The sequence below is a fragment of the Natrix helvetica genome (assembly GCF_964273705.1).
Source record: "Natrix helvetica genome assembly, chromosome: 7".
Classification (NCBI taxonomy): Eukaryota; Metazoa; Chordata; class Lepidosauria; order Squamata; family Natricidae; genus Natrix; species Natrix helvetica.
Window position 1 is genome coordinate 1,302,671 of NC_138558.1, and position 25,372 is coordinate 1,328,042.

The 25,372-nt window shown below is 50.3% G+C and overlaps 2 protein-coding genes across 3 annotated transcripts; both read right to left on the reverse strand.

Moving 5' to 3' along the window:
- Positions 1-23: 23 nt before the first annotated feature.
- Positions 24-15,460, reverse strand: LOC309395514 (shootin-1-like). Of its 2 annotated transcripts, none has more exons than XM_081959833.1 (16): positions 15,295-15,460; positions 12,712-12,764; positions 12,406-12,457; positions 10,644-10,738; positions 10,384-10,540; positions 9,092-9,168; positions 8,496-8,577; positions 7,408-7,502; positions 7,114-7,260; positions 6,747-6,900; positions 5,527-5,644; positions 4,639-4,691; positions 3,407-3,516; positions 2,886-2,945; positions 1,664-1,943; positions 24-270 (listed from the first exon to the last, which is right to left on the reverse strand). In XM_081959833.1, the coding sequence occupies exons 1-16, from the start codon at positions 15,422-15,424 to the stop codon at positions 197-199; spliced, it is 1,737 nt and encodes a 578-aa protein (XP_081815959.1). In that variant the 5' UTR covers positions 15,425-15,460; the 3' UTR covers positions 24-196. The 2 variants fall into 2 exon arrangements, with proteins under 2 accessions (XP_081815959.1, XP_081815958.1); XM_081959832.1 differs by having other exon boundaries at positions 3,407-3,519.
- An 802-nt stretch (positions 15,461-16,262) lies between these two features.
- ATP6V1B1 (ATPase H+ transporting V1 subunit B1) lies at positions 16,263-24,222 on the reverse strand. Its single transcript, XM_081960048.1, has 7 exons — positions 24,074-24,222; positions 22,904-23,027; positions 22,642-22,792; positions 20,420-20,502; positions 19,450-19,554; positions 17,464-17,593; positions 16,263-16,644 (listed from the first exon to the last, which is right to left on the reverse strand). Exons 1-7 carry the CDS (start codon positions 24,163-24,165, stop codon positions 16,484-16,486), a joined length of 846 nt encoding a protein of 281 aa, XP_081816174.1. The 5' UTR covers positions 24,166-24,222; the 3' UTR covers positions 16,263-16,483.
- Between the last annotated feature and the right edge of the window lie 1,150 nt (positions 24,223-25,372).

Sequence of the window (25,372 nt, forward strand, 5' to 3'; positions counted from 1 at the left end):
GAGGACGAGTTCTAAGTCACTATGTTTATTGCTGTTGTAACTTCCAACGGTCAGTAAGCGAGTGGTTTATAAGCTGAGGACTCTACCCATAATAATGCAACTGGGGTGGGAAGGGGATCCTAGCAGTACGAAGACCCCTGCCCAGCTGCTGGATGGAGCCGGTCCTTTGGCTGACCAGAAGGGACGCCACCCGTGGTCAAAGCCAGGCCACCTCAGCCATCTTCAGTCTGGGGTACACGGGGGTTTCGGCAGTTGCCTCGTCCAGTTCACCTTAAGGGAGGAAGGGAAAAGAATGATGGCAGACCAGACAGGAATCACAGAATCCTAGGGCTAAGGAAGGGACCTTAGAGGTCTTCTAGTCCAACCCCCTTCTCAGGCAGGAGACGCTCTACTATACTACTACACTGATGGAGCACCCACTGCTTCAGGTGGCAAGCTGTTCCACTGGTTAAATGGGCTGCCCTTTGTCAAAAATGGTGTAGGGTCTGCTGCCTGGGCAGAGGGTTGGACTAGATGACCTACAAGGTCCCTTCCAACTCACTTAATCTGTTAAATTGTCCTCCCTCTTAGGAATTTTCTCCTTAATTCCAGGTTTCTTCTCTCCTTGGTGAGTTTCCATCTGTTGTTTCTTGTCCTGCCTTCAGGGGCTTTGGAAAATAAATTGATCCCCTCTTTTTGGGGGAAGCCCCTCAAATACTGGGAGACTACTATCACGTCCCTGCAGTCGTCCTTTTCTCTCGACTGGCCAAACCCATTTCCTGCAACCGTTCTATGTGTATTTTATCCTCCTCCAGGCCGCTAATCCTCTTTGTGGCTCTTCTCTGCACTCTTTCCAGAGTCTTTTTCGTATTATGGGGACCAACATTGGAGCCCATAGTCCAGGTGTCGCCTGGCACAACACAACCACAAAGGCTGCTCTGAGTTTGAGATGGTTGGCATCCCATCTGCCAGAGGAAGGGTAAAAAAAAAGGCAAGATGGCAGCCACAACGGTTGTGTATTGGTGTTGTGTATTAGAAGGAGGTGCTTCTACGGACACCCCAGGAGGGGTGGGTCAGAATGGCAACTTTGGAACCTGTGGACTCAGGAAGTCCACAAGTTCTAAAGTGGCCATCGTGGCCCACCCCAGCCCTAGGAAATACCCTCACCCTGAATGTTCCGCAATGAGCAGGGAGTGGCACAAAATGTTTAACACTGTGACTGCACCATGGATGGATTCACACATGCACCTCTTTTCTCATCAAAGGGGCACCCGGAAATTGGACAACTGCCTTCTGCAGGATGAGAGACCCCCAATCGAAGGGCAGGTAGCATCCAGCCCAGAAGGGTAGCCCAAGATCGGTGTCAGGTTTCCAAAAAATGTCCTAATTGATTCATGAGTCTCAAGCCAAATTTCAAAAGAAAATAAGTAATCTATTAGGAGCATTTATTTTGGCAAGGCCTTTTCGCAGTCAGATCTGAGCTTTGTTTGAGTTCTAGCTGAACTCTACCCCTGTTCTTTCCCTCCCCTCAGTCTGTGTCATAAATCACATTCCCCAATGAGGTGCACCCCTCCCAAGCCTGCTGCAGTGATCTGAGATCCGACCTTAGCCGAAAGTATGCATGGAATGTGCTCTTCCCCCCTTCTCTCACTAGGGCAACGTTAGGAGTTGACGCGGTTCTTACCTGGTAAATCTTTGCCGGTCTTGGAGACATTTGCCTGGTTGGGCTGGGGGTTCCTGGGGACCCCCACTGCTGAAGCTGTCTGGTCTTTGTCCCTGGCCCCGGGGACAGAAGGCAGGAGCCCCCCGTCGGCAGGTGGGGCAGTGGGCTCTGGCAAGACCGGGGTCTGGTCCACTATACGCCGCCGTCTCTGCAGGAGCTTCTCCAGCTGGCTGTCCCCCAGGAGCTTCCTCTGGCTGCCCTTACGGCGGCTGGAGCGCCTCCCTGGCCTCCTCGGGGTACTCTGGGGATGGGAACAGGGGACAGGTGGAGGCAGGCAGATCCTGGTGGAGGCCCTGTTTGGTCTCGCAGGGAAGGCACCAGGCTAGAAACCCGGAGACTGGGAGTTCTAGTCCTGCCTTAGGAGTGGGGAAATGGCTGGGTGAACCTTGGGCCAATGAGCAGGAGACTGGGAGTTCTAGTCTCACCTTGGCTATGAAAACTGGTTAGGAGACTCCGGGCTAATCAGCAGGAGTTCAAGTCCTGCCTTAGCCGTGAAAGTCTTCTACTTGACTTTGGGCCATCACCAGGAGACGGTGAGTTCTAGTCCCGGCTTAGGCCTGAAAGCCTGTTGTGGCTCGGCTCTTGCAGCCGTTTGGGGCTGGAGGCAGAAACCAAGGTCACCATAATGGAGAGGAAGCCTTTTGGCCACTCTTTCCATAATGATGTACGCTGGCAGAAGAGTTGGACGGCTTTTAGATTCTCCTAATTATATTTTGAGAGACCCCTTTCCACTTGCTAGGCTTACTCAACGGACTCTGTGGTGAAGGGTCCTGTGGTGCCCTAAACACCCCCCCCCTTGACCAAGGAGAATATGGCATGGAAGGAAGGAAGGGGGAGGGATGGAGAGAGGGAGGAAGGAAGGAGGGAAGGAAAAGGGAGGGAGGGAATGAAGAAGTAAGGAAGGAAAGGAAGGAAGGAAGGAGAGAGGTAGGGAAGGAAAGAGGGGAGGAGGGAAGGAAGGAGGGAGGGAGAGAGGGAAGGAAAAGGGAGGGAGGGAATGAAGGAGGGAAGGAAGGAAGGATCACCTGACCCTGGGGATGTTGGGAATGTCGTTAAGTGTGAAAAACAGCCCTACGCCACTTCGCACAGTGGCACTGGAACGCCGGTCACTAAACAAATTGTTGTACGTTGAGAACTACCCGAAGAGGTTGTGTGCACCCTCCCCCCCCCAAACGAGGCTTACCAGGAGGCCTTGCAGCTCCATGGCTGCACTCCTGCGCTTGATGGCTGCAGCCGACGGAGGCTGAGGACAAAAGAGGAGGGAAACCGGGCTAAGGGGGGCTCCGTGGAAATGCTCCCAGTCCCCCAGCTGCAGGTGCCGAAGGGGGCATGGGAGTTCCCGACTTACAACAGTTCCTTTAGTGACCGTTTCAAGTTACGACGGCACTGGACACGTGATCCATATCGGGATGCTTGGCGGCTGACCCACATTTACATCCCGGGGGTCCCGTGATCCCCTTTGGTGACAAGCGAACGCCAGGGGGAAGACGGATTCACAACCGTGTCGCTTACGTAACCACTGCAGTGATTCATTTAGCAACGGTTGTGAAATGGGGGCGAAACTCGCTTAGCGAAGGTTTTGCTTAGCGATCTAAATTTTGGGCTCCGTTGTGGCCGCATGTTGAGGACTTCCTGTCCTGGCCGAGCCCAGGTGCTTCCCCCTCGGCTGCCCCTCCAGCCCCCCCGCCCCCTCCCTGGCCTTACCTGGGGGGAGGACTGGGGCCCCCTCCTCACCGGGCGCAGAGCCACTCCGCTCTGGATCCGGGCCATCATTTCCGCCACGGCTCTGGCCGCCACATCGTCAGAGCAACGAACTCCTGGACACAAGGATGGGATCAATTCCCCCAACCCCAGCCCACCCCCGGTTTCCTAGTACATTGGGCTTTCCTAATATGCAGGCACTCCTCGGCTTACAACCGTCCATTTAGTGACCGTTGAAAGTTCAAAGTTACAACGGCACTGAAAAAAGGAATTTTTCACACTTACGACCGTCATAGCAACCCCACAACCATGTGATCAAAGTTCAAATGCTTTGGCAGCTGACTCGTATTAATGACGGTCACAGAGTCCCGGGGTTAGTGACTTCCTTGTGTGACCTTCTGACAAGCAAAGTCGATGGGGATTCACTTAACAACGGTGTCCTTCAGTTAACAATTGCAGCGATTCACTTAACAACAGTGGCAAGAAAAATTGCAAAATGAGGCTGAACTCTCTTAAGAACTGTCTTGCTTAGCAACAGAAATTTTGGGCTCAATTGTGGTCATAAGTCAAGGACTACCAGTAGTGTCTCAAAACATGTTCATAGTTTCATACATTCACCAATTCCTTCCTTCCTTCTTCATTTGTTCCCTCCTTCCTTCTTTCCTTCCTTCCCTTCTCCTCCCTTCCTTTTTCCTCCCTTCCTTTTTCCTCCCTTCCTTTTTCTTCCCTTCCTTCCTCTTCCCCTCCTTCCTTCCTTACTTCCTCTCTCTCCTACCCTCCCTCCCTCCCTCCCTCCCTCCCTCCCTTCCTTCCGAACTTCCTCCCTCCCTTCTCTTCCTCCTCCCCTTCTTCCCTCCTTCCCTTCTTCCTTTTTTCCCACCCTCCCTCCTTCCTTCCTTCCTCTCTCTCTCCCTCCTACCCTCCCTTCCTCCCTTCCTTCCTAACTTCCTCCCTCCTCTTCCTCCTCCCCTTCTTCCCTCCCTCCCTCCCTTCCTCTTCCTCCTCCCCTTCTTCCCTCCCTCCCTCCCTTCCTCTTCCTCCTCCCCTTCTTCCCTCCTTCCTTCCTCCTTCCTTCCTCCCTCCCTCCCTCTCTCCCTCCCTCCACATTATGAGAGCAAAAGGCGAGTCCCTTTGGAGAAACGTTGTGAACAGCCCTGTCCCCCCACCCACCCCCCGTAGGTGTGTGGGTGTGGGTGTGGGGGGGGTTTCAGGTGAAAGTGGTCCCCCCCACTTACCCCTTTTCCCCGGAGGCTGTGCTGCTCTCCTCTCCCGCAGGGCCATCAGGGGGCTGCAAACGGCAGGCAAAGCAGGAAGGTGAAGCTTTTTCAAAGGTTGCCCCCCCCACAGCTGGGGGTCCTACTTTCCTGCCCCGCAGCCCCTCCCCCTCCTCCCACGCGGCTTCCCCAAGCTCTCCTGGCAACCTGCGCCCCAAAGTGGCGGATTGGGCTGCTTTCTTGTAGGAATGGATGGGGCACCACTCGGAAATCCTCTCGGCAGCTACAGGTAGTCCTCGATTTACAGACGTTCATTTAGTGACCATTTGAAAATGCAACAGCCCGGAAAAAGTGACTTATGACCAGTTTTCCCACTGTTGTAGCCTCTCCGTGGCCACCTGATCCCAATTCGGATGCTTGGCAACTGACTCGTGTTTACGACAGTCGTAGTGTCCCGGGGTCTCGTGATCTCCTTTTGTGGCCTTCTGACAAACAAAGTCCACGGGGAAGCTGGATTCACTTAACAACCGTGTGACTAACAACGGTGGCCAGAAAGGTCGTAAAATTGAGCAAAACTCACTTAAGGACCGTACCGCTTAGCCACAGTCACTTTGGGGAACTGTCATAAATAGGAGTCGGTGGCTGAATGTCTGGATTTGGAGTAAATGACTACGGGGACGTTGCGACGGCTGCAGGTGTGAAAAGTGGACGTTAGTCATGTGTTTCATTGCCTGTGTTGTCGCTTTGAATGGCCACTAAATGAATGGTTGTAAGTCGAGGATTACCTGAACAACTTCACCAAAGCTGCTGCCTTCCAGATGGGAAGGACCCCCCCCCCACTAGGGTTGCCAGCGTGGCTGAACAGAGGGACAAAAGGCTGCCAATTGTTGGGGGGGGGAAGATACTCACTCTGTCTTTGCTGGCCAGGTGGGGGGTGGCAGAGGGGGTGGGGGTGGAGGGGGAAGCGGGACCACCGGATGCTCCTCTGGGGTGTGGAGGGCCTTAGCCCCCTCCTCCAGGGCTTTCACTGCAAGAGAAGGCGGAGTTTAGGAGGGAAGTCCTTCATGGGCGTTGCTTTCTATGGGATCAGGAGTGACAAGAGGTGGTCTTCCTTCCCCTGCAGAAATTTATTATTGGGGCGCGCCTGTCCTGCCTTACAGGCCTCGGATACTGACGGAGGGGAATGGGTCTCGCTGACGGTTGAACTCTGGGCTCCTTGGGGCTCTCGGAGCTCGGTGGGTTTTTGGCAGGCGTTTCATTGCCCAACTGGGTTATATCATCAGGGCTAGAAGGAGGTGGGGTGTGTGGAGAGGAGGAAGAAGAGGAAGAGGAGGAAAAGGAAGAGGAGGAGGAGGAGGAGACAACTGCAGTGTCCTTGGTGCTAGCTGAGCTTGGTGGTTTTCTGGCAGACGTTTCATTACCCATCTGGGTTATATCATCAGTATTAGAAGGGAGGAGGAGGAGGAGGAGGATTGAGGGGTCCTTGGTGCTCCCTGAGCTTGGTTGTTTTCTTGCGCACATTTCATTACCCAACTAGGTAACGTCATCAGTACTAGAAGGGAATGGGGTGTGTGGAGAGGAGGAGGAGGAGGACAACTGTAGGGACCTTGGTGCTCTCTGAGCTGGGTTACTTTCTGGCAGACGTTTCATTACCTGACTAGAGAACATCATCAGTGCTAGAAGGGAGGAGGAGGAGGAGGAGGAGGAGGAGGAGGAGGAGGAGGAGGAGGAGGAGGAGGAGGAGGAGGAAGAGGAGGAGGAATAATTGTGGTGTCCTTGATGCTCTCGGAGCTTGGTGGTTTTCTGATTGACATTTCATTCCTCAACTATTGCACTGATGATGTTACCTAGTTGGGTAATGAAATGTCTCCAAGAAAACCCCCCAGCTCAGAGAGCCCCAGGGACTCTGGCAGAGGGAGAGATTCCTCCACGGTGGAAGGAGACAGAGCTTACTCAACAGAGCCCAAACGGGAAGCTGGGAGGGGGCTGAGTTCCCACAACGGGCGAGGCTGAGACCTCATTGGCTGCTTGGGGTTCGGCATCTGAGGGCAACCCAGCCTGGTCGTCGCTTTCACGCCTCCTTTCCCCAGAATTTTTTGCGCTCTGCGCAAGACCAGCCAACCTCTGACCTTGGCGCTCCAGGGCGGCGCATTTCTCCTCTGCCCGGAGGAGTCGCTCCTCCAGGTGGGCCTTTCCTTCCTCCACGGTGGCCAATGTGGCCTGCAACGTGGCCAGCTCCTCTGGCAGCGGCCGTCCCACCAACTGGGCCTGCAGATCCTTCACCTGGAAAAGTCAAAGGGCCGGCGGCTGAATCCTTGGGAAGAAGCTCCACCAGGAAGGCTGGGCATCTTATGGGTCCCATTGATTGGGAAGGATGCCCGTCTGGTTGGTAGGACCACGAGAACAAGGGCCTTCGCGGTGGTGGCCCCTTCTCTACAGGGCTTCCTTCCCCTCCTGGTACAAGGCAAGGGAGAGAGCCGATGTCCCTGAGCTCACTTTGGCCTGGTGCTCCGCCTTGGCTTCCTCCGACTCCTTGGTCATCTTGGCCACTTCCTGCAGGGCCAGAAGAAGCTGCGCATCGGCTCCAACGCCCTCCAGGAGGATCAGGCTCTGCCGGTTGGCCTCCTTTTGCTTCACCAGCATCTACGGAGGGAGGAAACCAGGGTGAGGATTCCCTCTCTGTCTCGAAACTGCTTGTCGGGGAGGGTCTTCCTGATGCCCTTGAGAGTTAAACCCCACAAATGCCTCTCCCAGAGCCTAAAAAAAGAGGAAGCGGAACTGGCATCCCACCTGATGGGCGAAGATTTCTGCTTGCTGCCTCAGTTTCTCCTCCAGATCCAGCTGCAGCGATATCCGACTGTACTCCTCGGTCACCAAACGGGACGCTGGGAGGGTTAGAGAAGGCAAATGCATGGGCTCTGGGGTCACCTGGGTCAGATCCCACCCAGGGGTAGGTTTCAATTTTTTTTACTACCAGTTTTGTGGGCGTGGATTTTTTGGTGGGTGTGACTTGATGGTCATGTGACTGGGTGGGCGTGGCTTCATGGTCATGTAACTGGTTGGTCGTGTGACTGGTTGGGCGTAGCTGGTGGGTCGTGTGACTAGGAAAATGTGACACACATTTAACTATAACTTCTGTACATTAGAACATTGCACATGCCTCCAGAGGTTATTCCCTAGCTTGCACATGACTGTTAGGTGGTGAAAATGTGGTGAAGCTCACTTAACAATGCTCTTGCTTAGCAACCAAAATTTTGGGCTCAATTGTAGTCATAGGTCAAGGACTATCTCGGCCTTCCTCTGCACAGTAGCCTTGTCGTAGTAAACTCCTTCTCCTTTCTGGCAATTTTCCTCTCTGTTAGAGGCACCCAAATAATCCAGATGATATAAGGTTTCCTGTTGGGGCAGGGGGTTGGAGATCCCTTCCAGCCCTAGATTACTGTGCTGTTTCAAAGCGTCTTCTGAAGCCAGGTCTTGTGTCAGGGTTAGCTGTCCTTCCTGCCTCTCTCTCTCCCCCACCCCTCTCTGTATATCTCTGTCTCTGTCTCTCTGTCTCTGTCTCTCTCTCTCACTCACTCACACACACACACACACACTGGTTCATGGGCATGGCCAGGCTGCCATTACTACCGGTTCAGAGAGGTACGCCAGATTTCCATTAGCTATTCAGTCGAACCTTTGGAGTTTTACAAGAGACCCTCTCTTAAATAAACAGGTGTTTTGTGAATTTTCCCCTGTGGTTTTCACCCATCACTTCCCACGGAAAAGGAATCCTATCTGGATCAGCCTTTATCAATACTCTTCTCTCCCCAACAGCCACCAAGGAGACCCCATTTAAGTAGCGGATAAATAGGTAGAAAGTTGAGCTCCACACTCACCGCGTTTGACCCTCTTCAACATTGTCTGGTTGTATTCCTTCAAAGCTTTCAGAGACTGCTTCTCAGCACGCTCCTCCTCCAGCTTTGTTCAGAAAGAAAGAAAGAAAGAAAGGAAGGAAGGAAGGAAGGAAGAAAGAAAGGAAGGAAGGAAGGAAGGAAGGAAAGAAAGAAGAGAGAAAAAGAAAAGTGATCCTCTTTTCATAGTTTTCCACTTAGAAAACCTTCAGAATGTTAATAAATTATATATATATATATATATTAAAAACGAGGCTGCCTCAACCAGAAGGAAATGGCCGCCTTCCCCACCAGGGCCAGACCTGCTTGAGGAGCCAATGGGGCCAAGGGTCCAGGGCCTTGAACCAAGCCTGCTTTGCTTCGGAGGAGAGGTGCCCTGAGATGGCCCTCTTGGTCTCCTTGGGCTTCCACATCTTTCCCTCCGTCTTCCCCCCATCAACCTCTAGGCCAGCGTTACTCAACCTCCGGCCCTTTAAGATGGGGTGGACTTCAACTCCCAGAATTCCCCAGCCAGTTGCAGTCTCCCCATCTTAAAGGGCCCGAAGATGAGAAAAGACGGGTGTAGGGTCCATAATCCATACCTGGTGCTGGAGCTCCTTCACTTGAGCCGTCAATTCCTTCTTCTCCTCCAGCAGCCATGAAACCCTGAGCTGAAGGTCTGGAGGAAAAGGGGGCCAAGTTATCTTTAGAAACATCTGGCCCCCAGGAGGGCCAACCCCTCAGGGGGGTCTCTCTTGCAGGCCAAGAGGGGGCGAGGCTGGTGGGCCTCCTTTTGCAGCGCATCCCTTCCCGTTTTGAAGGATAAAGCTTCTTTTTTAAAAAAGAATGGGGAGAGGGTTCGTTTGGATTGGTAAGAAAAACACCACATCAAGGAAGGAAAGGAGGATGGGAGAGAAAAGGAAAAGTAGAAAGAAGAGAGGAGAAAGAAGGAAGGGAGAGGGAGGGAGGAAAGAAGGAAAGATGAAAAGAAAGAAGAAAGCTAGGAAGAAAAAAGAAAAGGAGAAATAAGAAGGAAGGGAGGGAGGGAGGAAGAAAAAGAAAAGGAGAGATAAAAAGGAAGGGAGGGAGGAAGAGAAAAGGAAAGGTAGAAAGAAAGGAGCAAGGGAGAGGCAGGGAGGAAAGCAGGAAGAAAGGAAGAAAAAAAGAAAAAGATAAAAAGGAAGGGAGGGAGGGAGGAAGAGAAAAGGAAAGGTAGAAAGAAGAGAGGAGAAAGAAGGAAGGGAGAGTAAGGGAAGAAAGAAGGAAAGAAGAAAAGAAGGAAGAAAGCTATGAAGAAAAAAGAAAAGGAAAGAGAAAAAGGAAGGGTTGAAGGGAGGAAGGGAAGAGGGAAAGGAGGAAGAAAAAAGGAAGGAGTGAGAAGAAGGAAGGAGGGGATGGTTGTGGTGGTCCTAAGGCTATTATTCAGTTTACCTTCTTTTACCTTTTATTTCTAGATCTGTATACTCCTCTCCCCTCCCCTCTATTCCTCTCTGGCTGCACTGCTCCTCCCCTCTCTCTCTGCAACGTTCCCTTCTTTTTCTGCTTGGTTCCTCCAAAGGTCGGGAGGGGGTGCTCCTTCCTGCCTCCCTCCCTTTTCTATTCCTTCCTTCTGTCTATCTTTTCCTTCCTTCCTTTTCTCTCTCCTCCCTCCCTCCCTTCTTTCTCTGAGGCCAATCTCCATTTGGCCCAGCATGTTCTGTGAATTCCGCCCCCCCTCTTCCTGCTTCGGGGGGGGGGGTTCCCCAAATCCCGATTCCCCGAGAAGAAAGCAGGATGACCTTCGGTGCCACCCAAGTGCCCCCTGAGATTGTAGGATTGCATCCGCCCACTGTGCCCCGAGCATGGGAGGGAGGGGCCTGGGCAGAAGAGAGGGGGGGAGGGCTCCCTGGCTCACCTTTGACCTGCTGAAGGCTGCTGCCCATAGGATCCAGGCCAGAGTCCGGAGCGGCCTCTTCTCCGCTGCTCAGGAAGGCCAACTCTTCCTGGTGGAGACCCAGCTTGGGCAGCAGTGCCAGGCTGATGCGCTTCAGCTTCTTGTTCTCCCGGCTGACCTGTGGGGGTCAAGAGGAGAGGGCAGGGCGGAGGGGCCTCTGGGGAGAAGGCCCCACCCGGTCCTCGGGCAGAGGGGGGGAGGGAGGGGGGACCCCTCCTCACCTGAATGGCGAAGGCCTCGGCCTGTGTGCGGCAGCTCTTCTCAATCTCATACTCAGCTTCCATGCTGGACAACTCGGCCAAGAGGGCTTGAGACGCTGGGGACGGAAAGAGTGGGACAAGGGGGTCAGAGCAAGGACCCCCCCCAAAACCCTCCCCAGGAGTGCCCACAGAAGTTGGGCCCAAATGCCAGGAGGATGGCTCTGACGGGGCAGACGAAGCCCTGCCAGTTTTCATGCCACGCTTGCATCTCTTTAGCGAAGGGCCTGTAGGAAGCCTCCTGAGAAAGTCATACATTTAGGCCGTTTCAAAGGAGGCATTTTGAAGTACTCCATGGCCAAAGGGGGGCATTTGGGTGGCCTTATCTGGACTGCCGGATGTTAGGTGGTCACCTAAAACCCAGAACCTCTTAACTCCAAGGTTGAGGTTTCTTAGACTTCTATGCTGCATTCCAGAGGGAAAGGGCTCCCACAGAGAAAGCTCTCCCCCTGGGGGTCCCCAGCCGACACTGCCTGGCCAACGGCACCCTGAGGAGGCCAACTCTGTGGGATCGTACTGGACAGTGGGAGGCTACTGGTGGCAGTAGGTGGTCTCGCAGGTACCCTGGGCCTAAGCCATGGAGCGCTTTAAAGGTCATAATTAACACCTTGAATCGTACCCGGAAGACAACCGGCAACCAGTGCAGGCCGCCTAAAAGGGGTGTAACATGGGAGCATCTAGGAATGACAACCCTCGCGGCCGCATTCTGGACCAGCAGAACCTCAGGGTGCTCTTCAAGGGCAGCCCCATTTAGAGAGCGTTGCAGTAGTCCAGGCGAGAAAGGACAAGGGCATGAGTTACTGTGCACAGAGCATCCCGATCCAGGAAGTGGCGCAACTGACGTACAGGCGAACCTGGTAAAAGGCCCCCCTGGTCACTGCCATCAGATGTTCTTCTAAACTAAGCCGCATGTCCAGGATTCCTTGAAAAATCAAGGTTTATTCTTCTTCCTTTCACTTCAGAACGACAGAGCTGGAAGGGACCTTGGAGGTCTTCTAGTCCAACCTCCAGCTCAGGCAAGAGACCCTCTACTATTCCAGACACATGGCTGTCCAATCTCTTCTTAAAAGCCTTCAGTGATGGAGCACCCAAAACCTCTGGTGGCAAGCTGTTCCACTGGCTAATTGTTAGGAAGTTCCTCCTTAGTTCCAGGTTGCTTCTCCCCTTGATTAGTTTCCATCCATCACTTCTTCTCCTTCTTCAGCGGCTTTGGAGAATAGCTTGACCCCCTCCCTCTTCTTTGGGGCAGCCCCTCAGGGGTAAAATTCAGCAGGTTCTGACAGGTTCTGGAGAACCGATAGCGGAAATTTTGAGTAGTTCACAGAACCGGCAAATGCCACCTCTGGCTGGTCCCACAGTGGGGTGGGAATGGGGATTTTGCAGTATCCTTCCCCTGCCAGGCCCATCAGAACCAGTAGTTTAAAAAATGGACTTTCCCCACTGCAGCCCCTCAAATATTGAAGCCCTGCTATCTGCTCCCCGTTAGTCTTTCTTTTCATTAAATGAGACCTTCCCAACTTCCTATCAATTGTGGGCCTCCATTTCTAGATGGGGAGAAATGACCCACTTCTTTTGAGCGGCCCATTTCTCCCCCCCCCCCGGACCCACAGATTTTCCTTCTTCCAACCCCAGAACCCGAACCGAGAGCCTTGTGCGTCCTTCCCCTTAGAGGAGCAGAAAAGGTAAGTTCCCCCCCCCACTCCACATCTCTTCGCAGGAGACGCACCTTGCTCAATTTCTGCGATTTTTTCTTTGGCTTCCTGGGAAGGATCCGTCTCCTGCAAAAAATGAACCAAGCTTCACATTTGTCTGCTCTCCGTTGGGTTTTTAAAACACAAACCTCTTTTTTAAATTCTGGGAGTTGAGATCCACAAGTCATCAAGTTGCCAAGTTGGGAGACCCCCTAGTCTAGAGGAGTGAAAGTGAGGGAGGGGTTGATTTGAATTATTAGCCAGATTAGATCGTGAGATTCTGTGTGATGTGGCCTCTTCTGAAGATGGAAGTGGAGTGGGTGCTGCAGGAGATCACCTACCTGCTCATCTCCATCTTCCTCCGAATTTGAATCGCTCTCCGATTCCCAAATGACTGCGGTGGGAAAATATATATATATAAAGAAAGTTTAGTCAGTATACAGCTGGAAGGGACCTTGGAGGTCTTCTAGTCCAACCCCCTGCTCAATAGGAGACCCTGTAACATTTCAGACAAACGGCTTTCCATTTTTTTTCTTTAAAAACCTCCAGTGATGAAGCAGCACCCACAACCTCTGGTGGCAAGGAGTTCCACTGGTTAATTGTCCCCACTGTCAGGAAGTTTCTCCTTAATTCCAGGTTGCTTGTTTAGTTTCCCTCCATTCTTTCCTGTCCTGCCTTCAGGTGCTTTGGAGAATAGCTTGATCCCCTCTTCTTTGGGGCAGCCCCTCAAAAACTGGAAGGCTGCTCTCATGTCCCCTCTAGTCCTTCTTTTCTTTAGACTGGCCAAACTCAATTCTGCAACCGTCCGTCGTATGTTTTAGTTTCCCGGCCTTTGATCATCCTAGTTGCTCTTCTCTGCCCTTTTTCCAAAGTCTCAACATCTTTTTTGTAATGTGGGGACCAGTTCGAATGCTCACACCTGAAGTCCAGGTCTCCTTCAAGCAGAGTGTATGGGTGTGTTTGTGCAAGGAGACACACATTGGGAGCAGAGGGGGGATTCAGCAGATTCTGGCCGGTTCTGGAGAATCAGTAGCGGAAATTGTGAGTAGTTTGGAGAAACGGCAATTACCACCTCTGGCTGGCCCCGCCCCCATCTATTCTCTGCCTCCCGAGTCCCAGCTGATGGGGAGGGAATGGGGATTTTGCAGTATCCTTCCCCTGCCACGCCCCCCCTAGCCACACCCACAGAACCCGTAGTAAATGTGAATCCCATCACTGATTGGGAAGGAAGGAATTGTATGGGAAGTTCTCCTGCACAAGCCCAACTGAGATCAGTGGGAGCCTGGCCCTGGGAGATCAACCTGGGAGGAGGAGAAGCGCTTGCTGATTTAGGAATAGCATTTCCCTTTCCGGGGGGTAAAACGGCTGATTTGAAACAGGTAGTCCTTGAGTTACGATGCTACTTCGTTTTGTGATCTGTGCTACGTAGAAGGGGTGGGTGGGTCTCATTTTAGCTCTCATTTTATCTACTGCTTGATTCAAGGGACCACCAAGGCAACTCCCGCTAAAACGGACAGGGCAAGGCACTGATATATAAAATGAGGGCAAGCCACACTCCCTCCTGGCATTGATGACATTACCTAGTTGGGTCATGAAATGTCTGCAAAAAAACCACCAAGCTCAGAGAGCACCAAGCACCCCCCCCCCCCAGTCCTTTACTTCTTCCTCGTCCCCAGCTCCTCCTCCTCCTCTTCTTCTTCTTCTTCTTCTCCCCCCCTCCTCTAGCACTGATGATATTACCTAGCTTGGTCATGAAGTGTCTGCAAATAACCCACTGAACTCCGAGAGCACCAAGAACCCCACAGTCTTCCTCCTCCTCCTCCTCCTTCTTCCTCCCCACCCTCCTCCTCTCCCGCCCACTCCCTCCTAGCACTGATGATGTTCCCTAGTTGGGTCCTGAAACGCCTGCAAGAAAACCACCGAGTTCAGAAAGGACCAGAGACCCCCCTCTCTCCCGTTCACAGTTCAGCCCTGAGCTCCAAAGATTCTCTTCCCTTTGCTGTCGTGTTTCGTATCTTTTCTTCTCTTGGGACGGCAATCTTTCCGTCCTCCGGGCCCTCCTTCTGGGAGCGACTTCCTCTTCCGTGTTGGAGACGAGCGAGAGTGCAAGGGGAAGAGCCCACACCCCACATAAAGGTCCCCGTCCCTCCAGTAGATACACACCCATCGTCATCAAATGTCAGCAACTTCCTTCCCTTTAGAAAGCAGATGAGCATGAAAGTCTCCTTCTGACTGGTAAACAAATGAAACAATTATCTGCTTCTAGATTGAGCTAAAAGAGAAGCTGGATGACTTTAATGGGAAAGGATTAAATAATGAGCCAAATCTGTCCATCAGTGGAGGTTTTTATGAAGAAGCTGGAGAGCCACCTGTCCAGAATGGTACTTATAGGCTTCCCTGCCTGAGCAGGGGGTTGGACTAGAAGACCTCCAAGGTCCCATTCCAACTCCATGATTCGGTATTCCCTTATAGCCTTGATGGCAGCGTGAAGGCCTCTCTTATTCTACACAGGCAATCCTCCACTTACAACCGTCCATTTAGTGACCGATCAAAAGTCAGAACAGCATTGGAGAAAGTGGCTTTCACACTTATGACCGCTGCAGCATTCCCCATGGCCATGTGATCAAAATTGAGTGGGCCGGTTCCTATTTATGACGGCCGCCGTGTCCCCGGCTCATGTGATCCCCCTTTGCGACCTTCTCATGAGCCAAGAGAGAAGCCAGATTCACAACTAACTGTGTCACTAGCTTAACCAACTGCAGGGGTTCACTTAACAACGGTGGCAAGGAAGGTCGTAAAAAGGGGCAAAACTCAATAACTGTCTTGCTTAGCAACAGAAATGTTGTGGCCCTAAGCTGAGGTTTATCTGCAATTGTCCCTTCCTTCTAAAGATGTTTTGCCCTTCCAGCGCAGCCCCCCCTTACCTCTAAATGGGGCGAAATCAGCCTCAGGACATTCCATGGGGCAGAAACCCCCAGATCCCTCTTTGCCTTTTCTGCTGGAGTGTCTCCGCCGCTTTCTCTCTCTCTCTCTCTCGCTGTCCTTCTCCCTCATCCAACAAAAGTGAAGCTGGGCTCTTCCTCCCGAGAAGGTCACATGCTGGAATGATCTTGCCTTCACCCCACATGCTTAGCAGAAGTGAAACCCTCCTCCCCCCAGCAGCCCGTCACAAGGCTGAGCAGCATCACTCTTGTGTGGTTGCGTGGTTTGATGTCCTCTGTGTCAACTATCCCACCCAAAACAAGGAAACACCCTCGGGAGCTTTGAATCCCCAAAACTTTACTGGATACCCCATTTTGGGACTGAAGAGTCAAAACCAGCTCTGGTTTTCCCGTGCGAATGCTTGCCTAGGTAAACACTTGTTTTCCCTTTCTCCCCACCCCCGAGTGATTACACGGTCCAATTATGAGACACCCTTTTGTTATGGGAACAGTCCATCTTCTCTAGCACCTGCAGTCGTGACCTTGATGGTTTCCAGGCTCTCCCCATCCGATCCGTGCACAAATTCTCAGCACTCCATGCCACCCCTCCCTCCCTCCCTCCCTCCCCTCCTCCCTCCAGGTCATTGGCAAGTTGAATAGTGATAAGGTTTGACACTCCCAACTGAATGGGGTCAGCTAAGGGCCTTTCCTTGGGCAGACTGTCCAAACTGCTCAAAGTTTCTGCTACCAGTTCTCCAGAACCCGTTAGAACCTGCTGGAGTTCACCCCTGGATATATATTACTTGGAAGCCTGACATTAAACCGGCTCTAAGTTCCCACCGGTTTAAAAGCTTTGTAGTTTGCCAAGCCTGTGAGTGAGAGTGTGGGAAGGAAAGGAAGTCTAATGACAGAGACTAGAAGAAGTTCTCAGAAGTTTGTTTGTTTTTATTTGGAGTGGGACACTGTGTGTGTCCCCAATTGTTGCGCAGCCTGAAAAGCGAGTGGGTGGTCTTTTTGGACAGCTGCCAAGCAGGAAATGAGATATGGGACTCAGGGACCTTTGCAAAATGGAGTTTGGATTGGATTCCAACGCAAGAAACGGGCTTTGTATCCCGAGAGGGGTCTTCTCCCCATCTGCCGAGCACGTTTGAGCCCAGCTCTCTCCTGAAGCGGGGTTCGGACAGTCTGGGGTTCAGAGGGCTGTGTCGGAGCCTGGATTCCCTTTGGCCTCCCGGGGGTAATATTCAGCCAAGATGCTTTCTGGGATCCTTTTCAGCAGTTCTTTGGGGAAGATACGGAGCAACTGCCATCCTATGTCCAGGGACTCGAAGATGGTCCTGTTTTCATAGGCGCCTGGGAGAAGCCGGCCACAAACACATTACAAAGTGCGCAAAGTTTTATATCAAAATAGCACTAGTATTGCCCTTAGATTTTTATACCACTTCACAATGCTTTCTAGCCCTCTCTAAGGTGGTTTACAGAGTCAGCCTCTTGCCCCCAACCATCTGGGTCCTCATTTTACTGACCTCGGAAGGACGGAAGGCTGAGCTAATCTTGAGCCGGTCAGGATTGAACACCTGGCAGTTGGCAGAGTCAGCCTGCAATGCTGCAGTCTCACCACTGGGCCACCAGGGATCATAAAATGTATTTTATTCCTTATGCCAGGGGTGTCCAAACTTGGGAACTTTAAGACTTGTGGACTTCAACTCCCAGAATTCCCCAGCCAGCTGGCTAGGGAATTCTGGGAGTTGAAGTCCACAAGCCTTAAAGTTCTCAAGTTTGGACACCCCTGCCTTATGCTGTCTCTCTCTTTCCTTACAACATTAACAGACTCCACAATGGACTGGGAACCAGTGCTTCCGCCAGAGAAATGACAGTCACGCTGAAACGTGAGTTAATCGAGTAAAAATAGCAAAGGGGAGGAAATATTTTACTCGGACTTCCTCCACCCATTCCACCCCAAATAGGTTACCCGACCTCATCCACGCATCAGAGAAGAAGGTGGGTAAGTTCTAAGCAAGGATGGGAAGAAGCTTCTGAAGAGCTGAAGAAGCTTCTTGGACGATGAGGAGCAAAGCACCTTCAGAGGAAAACCAGAAGATCCAGTTGTCTCTTGGGGGGGGGGGCAAGGCACTTTTTGGGGGCCCTTGTCCATGGCTTTCTCCCCCATACCTTGAGCAATGAACTGCTTCTCAAACTTCTGCAGGAACTCCAAGTAGAGGAGGTCGTCAGCCGAGAGGGCTTCTTCTCCCACCACAGCTTTCATGGCCTGCACATCTTTGCCGATGGCGTAACACGCATACTGGGCGCAAAGCAAGAGAGTCACGCGGAATCTTCACCTGGGTCACATCAAGAAACCGGGGGGGGGGGCAGACAGCAGCCCCTCTGGACAGATGTGTGTGTGTCTGTCTGTCTTCCAGATGTACCCCCAAAATTATCTCGGTTAGGTAATGCTAACCTTGTATGGTATAGGTCAGGGGTGTCCAAACTTGGCAACTTTAAGACTTGTGGACTTCAACTCCCAGAATTCCCCAGCCAGCTGCTGGCTGGGGAATTCTGGGAGTTGAAGTCCACAAGTCTTAAAGTTGCCAAGTTTGGACACCCCTGGTATAGGTGGTCCTTGACTTAAATTGAGCTCAACATTTCGGTTGCTAAGGGAGAGCTTGTTGAGCCGGCTTTGCCCCATTTCACAACCTTTCTTGCCATCGTTGTAAAGTGAATTCCCTACAGTTCTTAAGTGGGTCATGCGTTGTTTACATACAGTACAATACAATACAATACAATAGCAGAGTTGGAAGGGACCTTGGAGGTCTTCTAGTCCAACCCTCTGCCTAGGCTGTTGTTAAGCCTAGATTGTTAAGTGACTCGGGCTTGTCCCTTTTGACTCTGCTTGTCAGACTGTCACAAAAGGGGATCACATAACCCCGGGACACTGCGACCGTCATAAATAGGAACCAGGAAATGATAAATTTAGTTTATCTCTAAAGGGAAGAAAAAATGACGTTGTTTGTGTATATAATAAAAATTAAAAGCTGGAAAATATGAGAAGAAAAGTAATACGGCTAAAATTGGAAATAATGGAAATAATATAAAATGAATTATAAATATATGAAAATGTTAAAGGGGAAATCGGGACAGCACTTTGTTCATAAAATAATTTTTAATTATCTAACAAAAAAAACCCTTTGTTTTAAAAAATTAAATAAATACGAACCAGTTGCCAAGTATCTGAATTTTATTTTATTTTTATCTTGTGACTGTGGGAATGCTGCAATGGTCGTAAGTGTGAAAAATGGCTGTAAGTCAACTTTCCTCAGTTGTAACTTTGAATAGTTCCTAAATGAACTTTCATAAGTCAAGGACTACCTCTGTTCTCTTAGTTTGAGCTTTTAGCACTTCCAATCCAGAGAATCTGCTCATTTTCCGAACCAGCTTGAGAAGGAAGAGTCTCCCCCTGCTCTGTTTCAGGGGGAGCGTGGCCCCCTCCCCTCCCAGGGTCTGCCTCCCCCCCCCGACCCTCCCACCCCATCTAGGGCACCTCAGATGTGTCAGGCCTGCATTTTTTCTTTTGGATCTCTGGCCTGCCACACTTTCTATTCTTCTGCTATGCATTTTCTATTGTAGGAAAATGGGAGGGGGGATGGTACGGAGTGAGATGCGATGTAGCCATAACAAAATCCTTTCTAGAAAGCCAAGGTCATCCTTTGTCTCTGAACCTCTGCGCCTGACTGGAACTGGATGGGTGGAACTGCCAGCATGACGGTGGGAGATTGGAAACATGTGATGGACTTGTGTGTGTGTGGGGGGGTCGAGATCTTGAACTTTCAACTGGGTGGGGAAAACGAGGAAGCCTTCAGATTCGGGTTTTCCCAGATGTGCCAACATGGCTCTCTTCATCAATTGTAATTTTGAGCAATACTTTGCCTTGGACTCTGGTTTACTTTTAGATGCTATTTGGAACCCTGACAAGATGCTTACTAACTTCAGATAATACAGCATTTTATTCAGAGGTCCTTAAAGTGGAAGGGTGGCTTCATGCGTCACGCAGAAGAGAACAGCAGAGCTGGGAGGGACCTTACAGGTCATCTAGTCCAACCCCCCCCCCCCCAGCCCAAGCAGGGGACCTTACACCATTTCGGACCCGTGTTTTTTTTTTACCAATTGATTGGAAACATCCCCGTGGTCCTTCCTGGTCATGCCTTCTCCAATAGCTGATTTCATCAGACGGGAGAGAGAGGGCAGCACGTTGATGGGAGGATAGATCTGTGGCCCAAGAAAACACAAAGTCACAAAGGGACAACAACGAGGAATCTGTTTTGGTGAGAGCTAAGATCCCTAGATCAAATGGGAGGGGAGGGGAAGAAGATCCTTAGAGCTCCTAAAACTCTTTATATAGTCATCCAAAGCACAACCTCACCCTCTTTTAATGGCCCCATAATCCCTTACGGGGTGGAATGTGGGCAACTGAGTGGAGCTGGGTGCTTACTGGCCAGATGCCCTTCCTGTTGCCAATGCAGAGTTTTTTTCAGCAGATATATCCTCAGTCTACCCAGAGAGAGAGAGAGAGAGAGAGACCTGCCTCTACTTAGGATCTAAAGCACAACAATCCATGAGTTGAATTCCTGGTAGAAGGTTTGAAGGCACCAGGCTAGAAACCAGGAGACAATGAGTTCTAGTCTCTCGTTGACATGGAAACTGGTTAGGGCACATTGGACCAATCACCAGGAGATGGTGAGTTCTAGTCCTGCCTTAAGCCTGAAAACGGGCTGGGTGACTTTAGGTCAATCACTAGGAGACGGTGAGTTCTAGTCTCTCCTTAGGCATGAAATCTGGTTGGGTTTCTTTTGGCCAGTCCTTCTCTGTCTCTTTCAGTCCAAACTCACCTCACTGAGTTGTTGTGCAGAAAACAGAAGAAGGAAGGAGGCCCAAGAATTATATATATATATAATTAAATTTAGAAAGGTCTGCTCTGTGAATCTGATGGTTCCTGGAGGGGATGAAACTGGCCCCATGGTGCCTTGTCTCCTGCTGGTCCCAGGAGGTGGTGATGGAGCAGGAGGACCTCTGGACTTTCCAGAATCTCTGATGCACCCGCAAGGACGGGAGGAGGAAGAGCAAGACCATTTACCTGCCTATTGTGAAGCTGTCGGTCCACATAAATTTGCCCTTCCGTTATGAAGCCGGTCAAATCCGGAATGGGATGGGTGATATCTGCAAGGAGACACAAGATGATGCCACTAGCCATGAGCAGGGTCAGAATGACAGAGTTGGAAGGGGCCTTGGAGGTCTTCTAGTCCAGCCCCCTGCTCAGGCAGGAAACCCCTTACCATTGCAGAGAAATGCCTTCTCTTCTTGAAAGCCTCCAACATCTGAAGGCAAGCTCTTCCATTGAATAATTGTTCTTACTGCCTCCTTCCTTTTAGGTTGCTTCTCTCCACCCGTTGCTTCTTCTCCTGCCTTCGGGTCCCCTCCTTGATGACTTTTCCACCCACCACAACCTTGAACCCAGCAGAGTCAAGAGACCTCAGATCCACAAACGAAAGTCTCTCTCTGGAATCTCCCCTGCCTCGGCTTCCTCCTCAGAACCATCACCATCTCAACTCATAATCCATCCAGCTGCTGTAGAGGTTCCTCTCTGGTTTCAGAGTCCCTTGAGAATTAGGAGAACCTGTGGGGCACTGAGGAGGAACTGGGACCGGTGTCTTATGGCCTGCTTCCCCATTCCCATATCCCATCACGACTTTGGACTGGAGTGCAGAGGTCCAGATTAGAGCACCTAGATAGGTTGTGCTTGAAGGCATCTGGAGGAGAAAGAGGCCAGGAGACAGCAGAGTCCCAGCCCTCTCGGTGGGTTGGTGGGTTGGTCTGTTCCCCAGGAGAGCATCCCTCAACATCATTTGCAGGGTTGGGACGCAGGAGGATTCTTGGGGAGCCCTCTGTCTGGGGCGACACCGAATGATGGAGCACGAGGAATTCTCTCCATCCAAAGAGGCCAGGATTGTTTGGTGTTCAAGTTAAAAAGCATCGGCCTTGTGGTTGGAGGAGGGGGTGCACTTGATACATCTATCTATCTATCTATCTATCTATCTATCTATCTATCTATCTATCTATCTATCATCTATCTATCTATCTATCTATCTATCTATCTATCATCTATCTATCTATCTATCTATCATCTATCTATCTATCATCTATCTATCTATCTATCTATCTATCTATCTATCTATCTATCTATCATCTATCTATCTATCTATCTATCTATCATCTATCTATCTATCATCTATCTATCTATCTATCTATCTATCTATCATCTATCTATCTATCTATCTATCATCTATCTATCTATCTATCTATCTATCTATCTATCATCTATCTATCTATCATCTATCTATCTATCTATCTATCTATCTATCTATCTATCTATCTATCTATCTATCTATCTATCTATCTATCCTTGTGGGTCATCCAGTCCAACCCTCCACCCAAGCAGGAGACCCTTGCCATTTCTGACAGATGGCTGTCCATCTCTTCTTGAAAGCTTCCAGTGATGAAGCTCCCACAACTTCTGAAGGCAACTTCTGTCCCATCAGTTCTCACTGTCAGGAAATTTCTCCTTATTTCCAGGTTGAATCTCTCTTTGATCAGTTCCCATCCATTCTTCCTTGTCTGGCTTTCGGGTCCTTTGGAAAGTAGCTGGACCCCCTATCTCCTCTCAGTGGCAGCCCCTCAAATATTGGAAGACTGCTCTCCTGTCTCCCCTGGCCCTTCTCTTCTCCGGACTAGCCATGCCCAGTTCCTGCAATCGTTCATCGTATGTTTTAGTCCCCAGTCCCCCCCATCATCCTGGTTGCTCTTCTCTGCAGATAGACTGAGAGGTGATAGATAGATATGATAGAGATATAGATTTTTGTGTGTGTCCATGTGATATAGATTTAGATATATTTTACTAGTCCTATTGATGTATTTTCTTTGTGGTTTTTTTTTGCCTTGATTATTTTATTGTTCAATTAGTTTACTTTTGCTTTGTTTGTTTTTCCTTCTTAATTTTGATGACCGATCTTCCTTTCTCAACAAAAGAACCTCAAGGCAGACCATAGTAAGTTAGAGCCCCGGGTGCAGAAGCTTGTAAACATGGACAAAACTCACAACTGTCTTGTTTAGCAATGGAAATTTGAGAGCCAATTGTGGTCGTACGTCGAGGACTACTCCCAGTTGCATTTTCCATCCTTTGTGGTCCCAGAGGCCCCCCTCCCCTCTCCCAGCACGGCGTCTCCAGACCCCCCCATGGATTTCTACCCCAGGGGTCAGCTATCTTGGCCGAGAGTTTGACCTCTTGCTGCCCTTCCTCACCATCGTTGGGCATAGTCAAGATGGGAATCTGCGTGATGGAGCCATTCCTGCCCTCCACCCGTCCTGCCCGCTCGTAGATGGTGGCCAGGTCGGTGTACATGTAGCCGGGAAACCCCCGTCGTCCAGGCACCTCTTCTCTGGCCGCGGAGACCTGTGGAGGGAAGTCCAAGAGAGAAGATCTCACGGGGCAGAGAGGGAGCCAGGTCTGACCCTTGACCCCATCTCCGTCCAGGAGACTCTGGCCCAGCACTGACCCACTGACCTCCCGCAGGGCCTCGGCGTAGGAACTCATGTCGGTCAAGATCACCAGGACGTGCTTCTCACACTGATAGGCCAAGAACTCGGCAGTGGTCAGAGCCAGACGGGGCGTGATAATCCGCTCGATTCTGCAGGAGAATACCACAGTGGGAAGGGACCTCGGAGGTCTTCTAGTCCAGCCCCCCCCCACTCAAGGAGGAAACCCTAAACCTCTTCAGACAAAGGGCTCTCCAATCAATTCTTAAAAGCCTCCAGTGATGGAGCATTCACAAGTTCTGGAGGCAACTTCTGTTCCACTGATTAATTGTTCCAACTGTCAGGAAATTCCTCCTTAGTTCCAGGTTGCTTCTCTCCTTCATTAGTTTCCACCCATTGCTTCTTGTTCTACCCTCAGGTGCTTTGGAGAATAGCTTGAGCCCCTCAAATATTGGAAGACTGCCATCATGTCACCCCTAGTCCTTCTGTTCATTAGGCAGGACACACCCCATTCCTGCAACTGTTCTTCAGAAGTTGTGGGAGCTTCATCACTGGAAGCTTTCTAGAAGAGACTGGGCTGCCATTGGACAGAAATTGTGTAGGGTCCCTTCCAACTGTGATTCTATTTTGTTCTGTCCTATCCATTCATTCTTTATTCTATTCTATTCCATTCCATTCCATTCATTCTTTATTCTATTCTATTCCATTCCATTCCATTCATTCTTTATTCTATTCTATTCCATTCCATTCATTCTTTAATCTATTCTATTCTATTCCATTCCATTCCATTCATTCTTTAATCTATTCTATTCTATTCTATTCAATTCCATTCATTCTTATTCTTATTCTTATTCTTATTCTATTCTATTCTATTCTATTCTATTCCATTCCATTCCATTCCATTCCATTCCATTCATTCTTTATTCTGTTCTATTCTCTGCCTATCTATCTATAGAGAGGGAGGTCTACAGTGCATCCCCCACCCCAATGTCACTGGAGGCTTTCAAGAAGAGACTGGACTGCCATCAGTCAGAAATGGTGTATGGTCTCCTGTTTGGGTGGAGGGGGGGTTGGACTAGGTGACCTCCAAGGTCCCTTCCAACTCTGTTAATCTAATCCTAGCCTCCAAGCCTCCGGGGTCTGGGCATGCTGTGGTTGCCATCACCCTGTTCCCCAGGACCCAGAGGCTGTGACTCACGTGGGGTCGTTAGCCAAGTTGAGGAAGAGGCAGACGTTCTCCATGGACCCGTTCTCCTCAAAGTCCGACTTGAAGTACCGAGCCGTTTCCATGTTGACCTGCCAACGAAGAAGACTCTCATGGAGCCGTTTGCCAGAAGACGAGGACCATCTCCCCCTCCCCGCTACTCCTCCGTTTCAAGCTTTCATGGATTCAGTTTAGGGTATCCAACCAAAACACAGAAAGTGAAGGAAAAGGAAAATAATTGAGCTGTTGTTGTTGTTGTTGTTTTTAAGTCTATTGGGGGGGGGGGTGTATTTCTCTTGCTGGATCAGCCAAAGATGTTCTGATTTGGGTTAATGTCATGGTTCCAAATAGCATCCAAAATTAAATCAGAATCTGAGGCAAAGGAATCCTCAAAGTTCCCATTTATGAAGAGAGCCATGTTGGCACATCTGAGAAAACCCAAATCCGAAAGCTTCCCGGTTTCCCCCCCCAGTTGAAAGTTCAGGATCCTGCCCCCACCCACCCACAAGCCCATCCCATGCTCCAATCTCCCACTGCCATGCTGGCATCTTCCACCCATCCAGTTCCTGTCAGGTGCAGAGACAAAGGATGACCTTGGCTTTCCAGAAAGGATTTTGTTATGGCTACATCGCATCTCACTCCGTACAATCCCCCCTCCCATTTCCCCACCATAGAAAAGGCATAGCAGAAGAATAGAAAGTGTGGCAGGCCAAAGATCCAAAAGAAAAGGTGGCTGCAGGCCTGACAGATGTAAGATTGTAGACTGATTCTCCAAAAGTCTTTATTGGGGTGTTTCTCAACTTTAGCAACTCTAAGATGTACGAACTTCAACTCCCAGAATTCCCCAGCCAGCAAGCTGGAAGTTAAAGTCCACACATCCTAAGAGTTGTGAAAAACAACAATAAAATACATTCCTAGAATCCCAGCACACTCGTTTCTTAATTTGCCTATGCTGAATATCAATCTTAAAATCCCATCTAAGTTTTCACTCTAGTTGTGTGATTTCTGCACTAAAGAAAATGAAAGCAGGTTTCCTTCCTTCAGCAAACTTCCCTAATGCCGGCTCTAAATTCTTGCACAGATAACTTTGTCAAAGACCAAAATAAGGGGAACCTAACTAGTTCCCCAAACTCTAAACATCTATCAAGAAATGATCCTTTTTTTTTTTTTTTGCAATATGGTTATTTACGATTGGCCCCCAAAATTGGGGAGATTTTTTAGAGTTCCTTTAACAAAATGCATTGAAAAATTCAGGAAAAGCAGATTTTCTTTTAAAAGTGAGGGGATTTTCAG

What these genes read in the sequence shown, in the direction of transcription:
- LOC309395514 (XM_081959832.1), bottom strand. Translation starts at nt 15,424, where the DNA reads ATGAGGGAGAAGGACAGCGAGAGAGAGAGAGAGAGAAAGCGGCGGAGA. An exon ending in TGAAGGAGCTCCAGCACCAG is followed by an intron (nt 8,578 to 9,091) that starts GTATGGATTATG and finishes TTCTGAACAAAG; the next exon opens with CTGGAGGAGGAGCGTGCTGA. An exon ending in GGCCCCAGTCCTCCCCCCAG is followed by an intron (nt 2,946 to 3,406) that starts GTAAGGCCAGGG and finishes TTTTGTCCTCAG; the next exon opens with CCTCCGTCGGCTGCAGCCAT.
- ATP6V1B1 (XM_081960048.1), bottom strand. Translation starts at nt 24,165, where the DNA reads ATGGAAACGGCTCGGTACTTCAAGTCGGACTTTGAGGAGAACGGGTCC. An exon ending in ACGCCGAGGCCCTGCGGGAG is followed by an intron (nt 22,793 to 22,903) that starts GTCAGTGGGTCA and finishes TTCCCTCCACAG; the next exon opens with GTCTCCGCGGCCAGAGAAGA. An exon ending in GAAGCAGTTCATTGCTCAAG is followed by an intron (nt 16,645 to 17,463) that starts GTATGGGGGAGA and finishes GGCTTCTCCCAG; the next exon opens with GCGCCTATGAAAACAGGACC.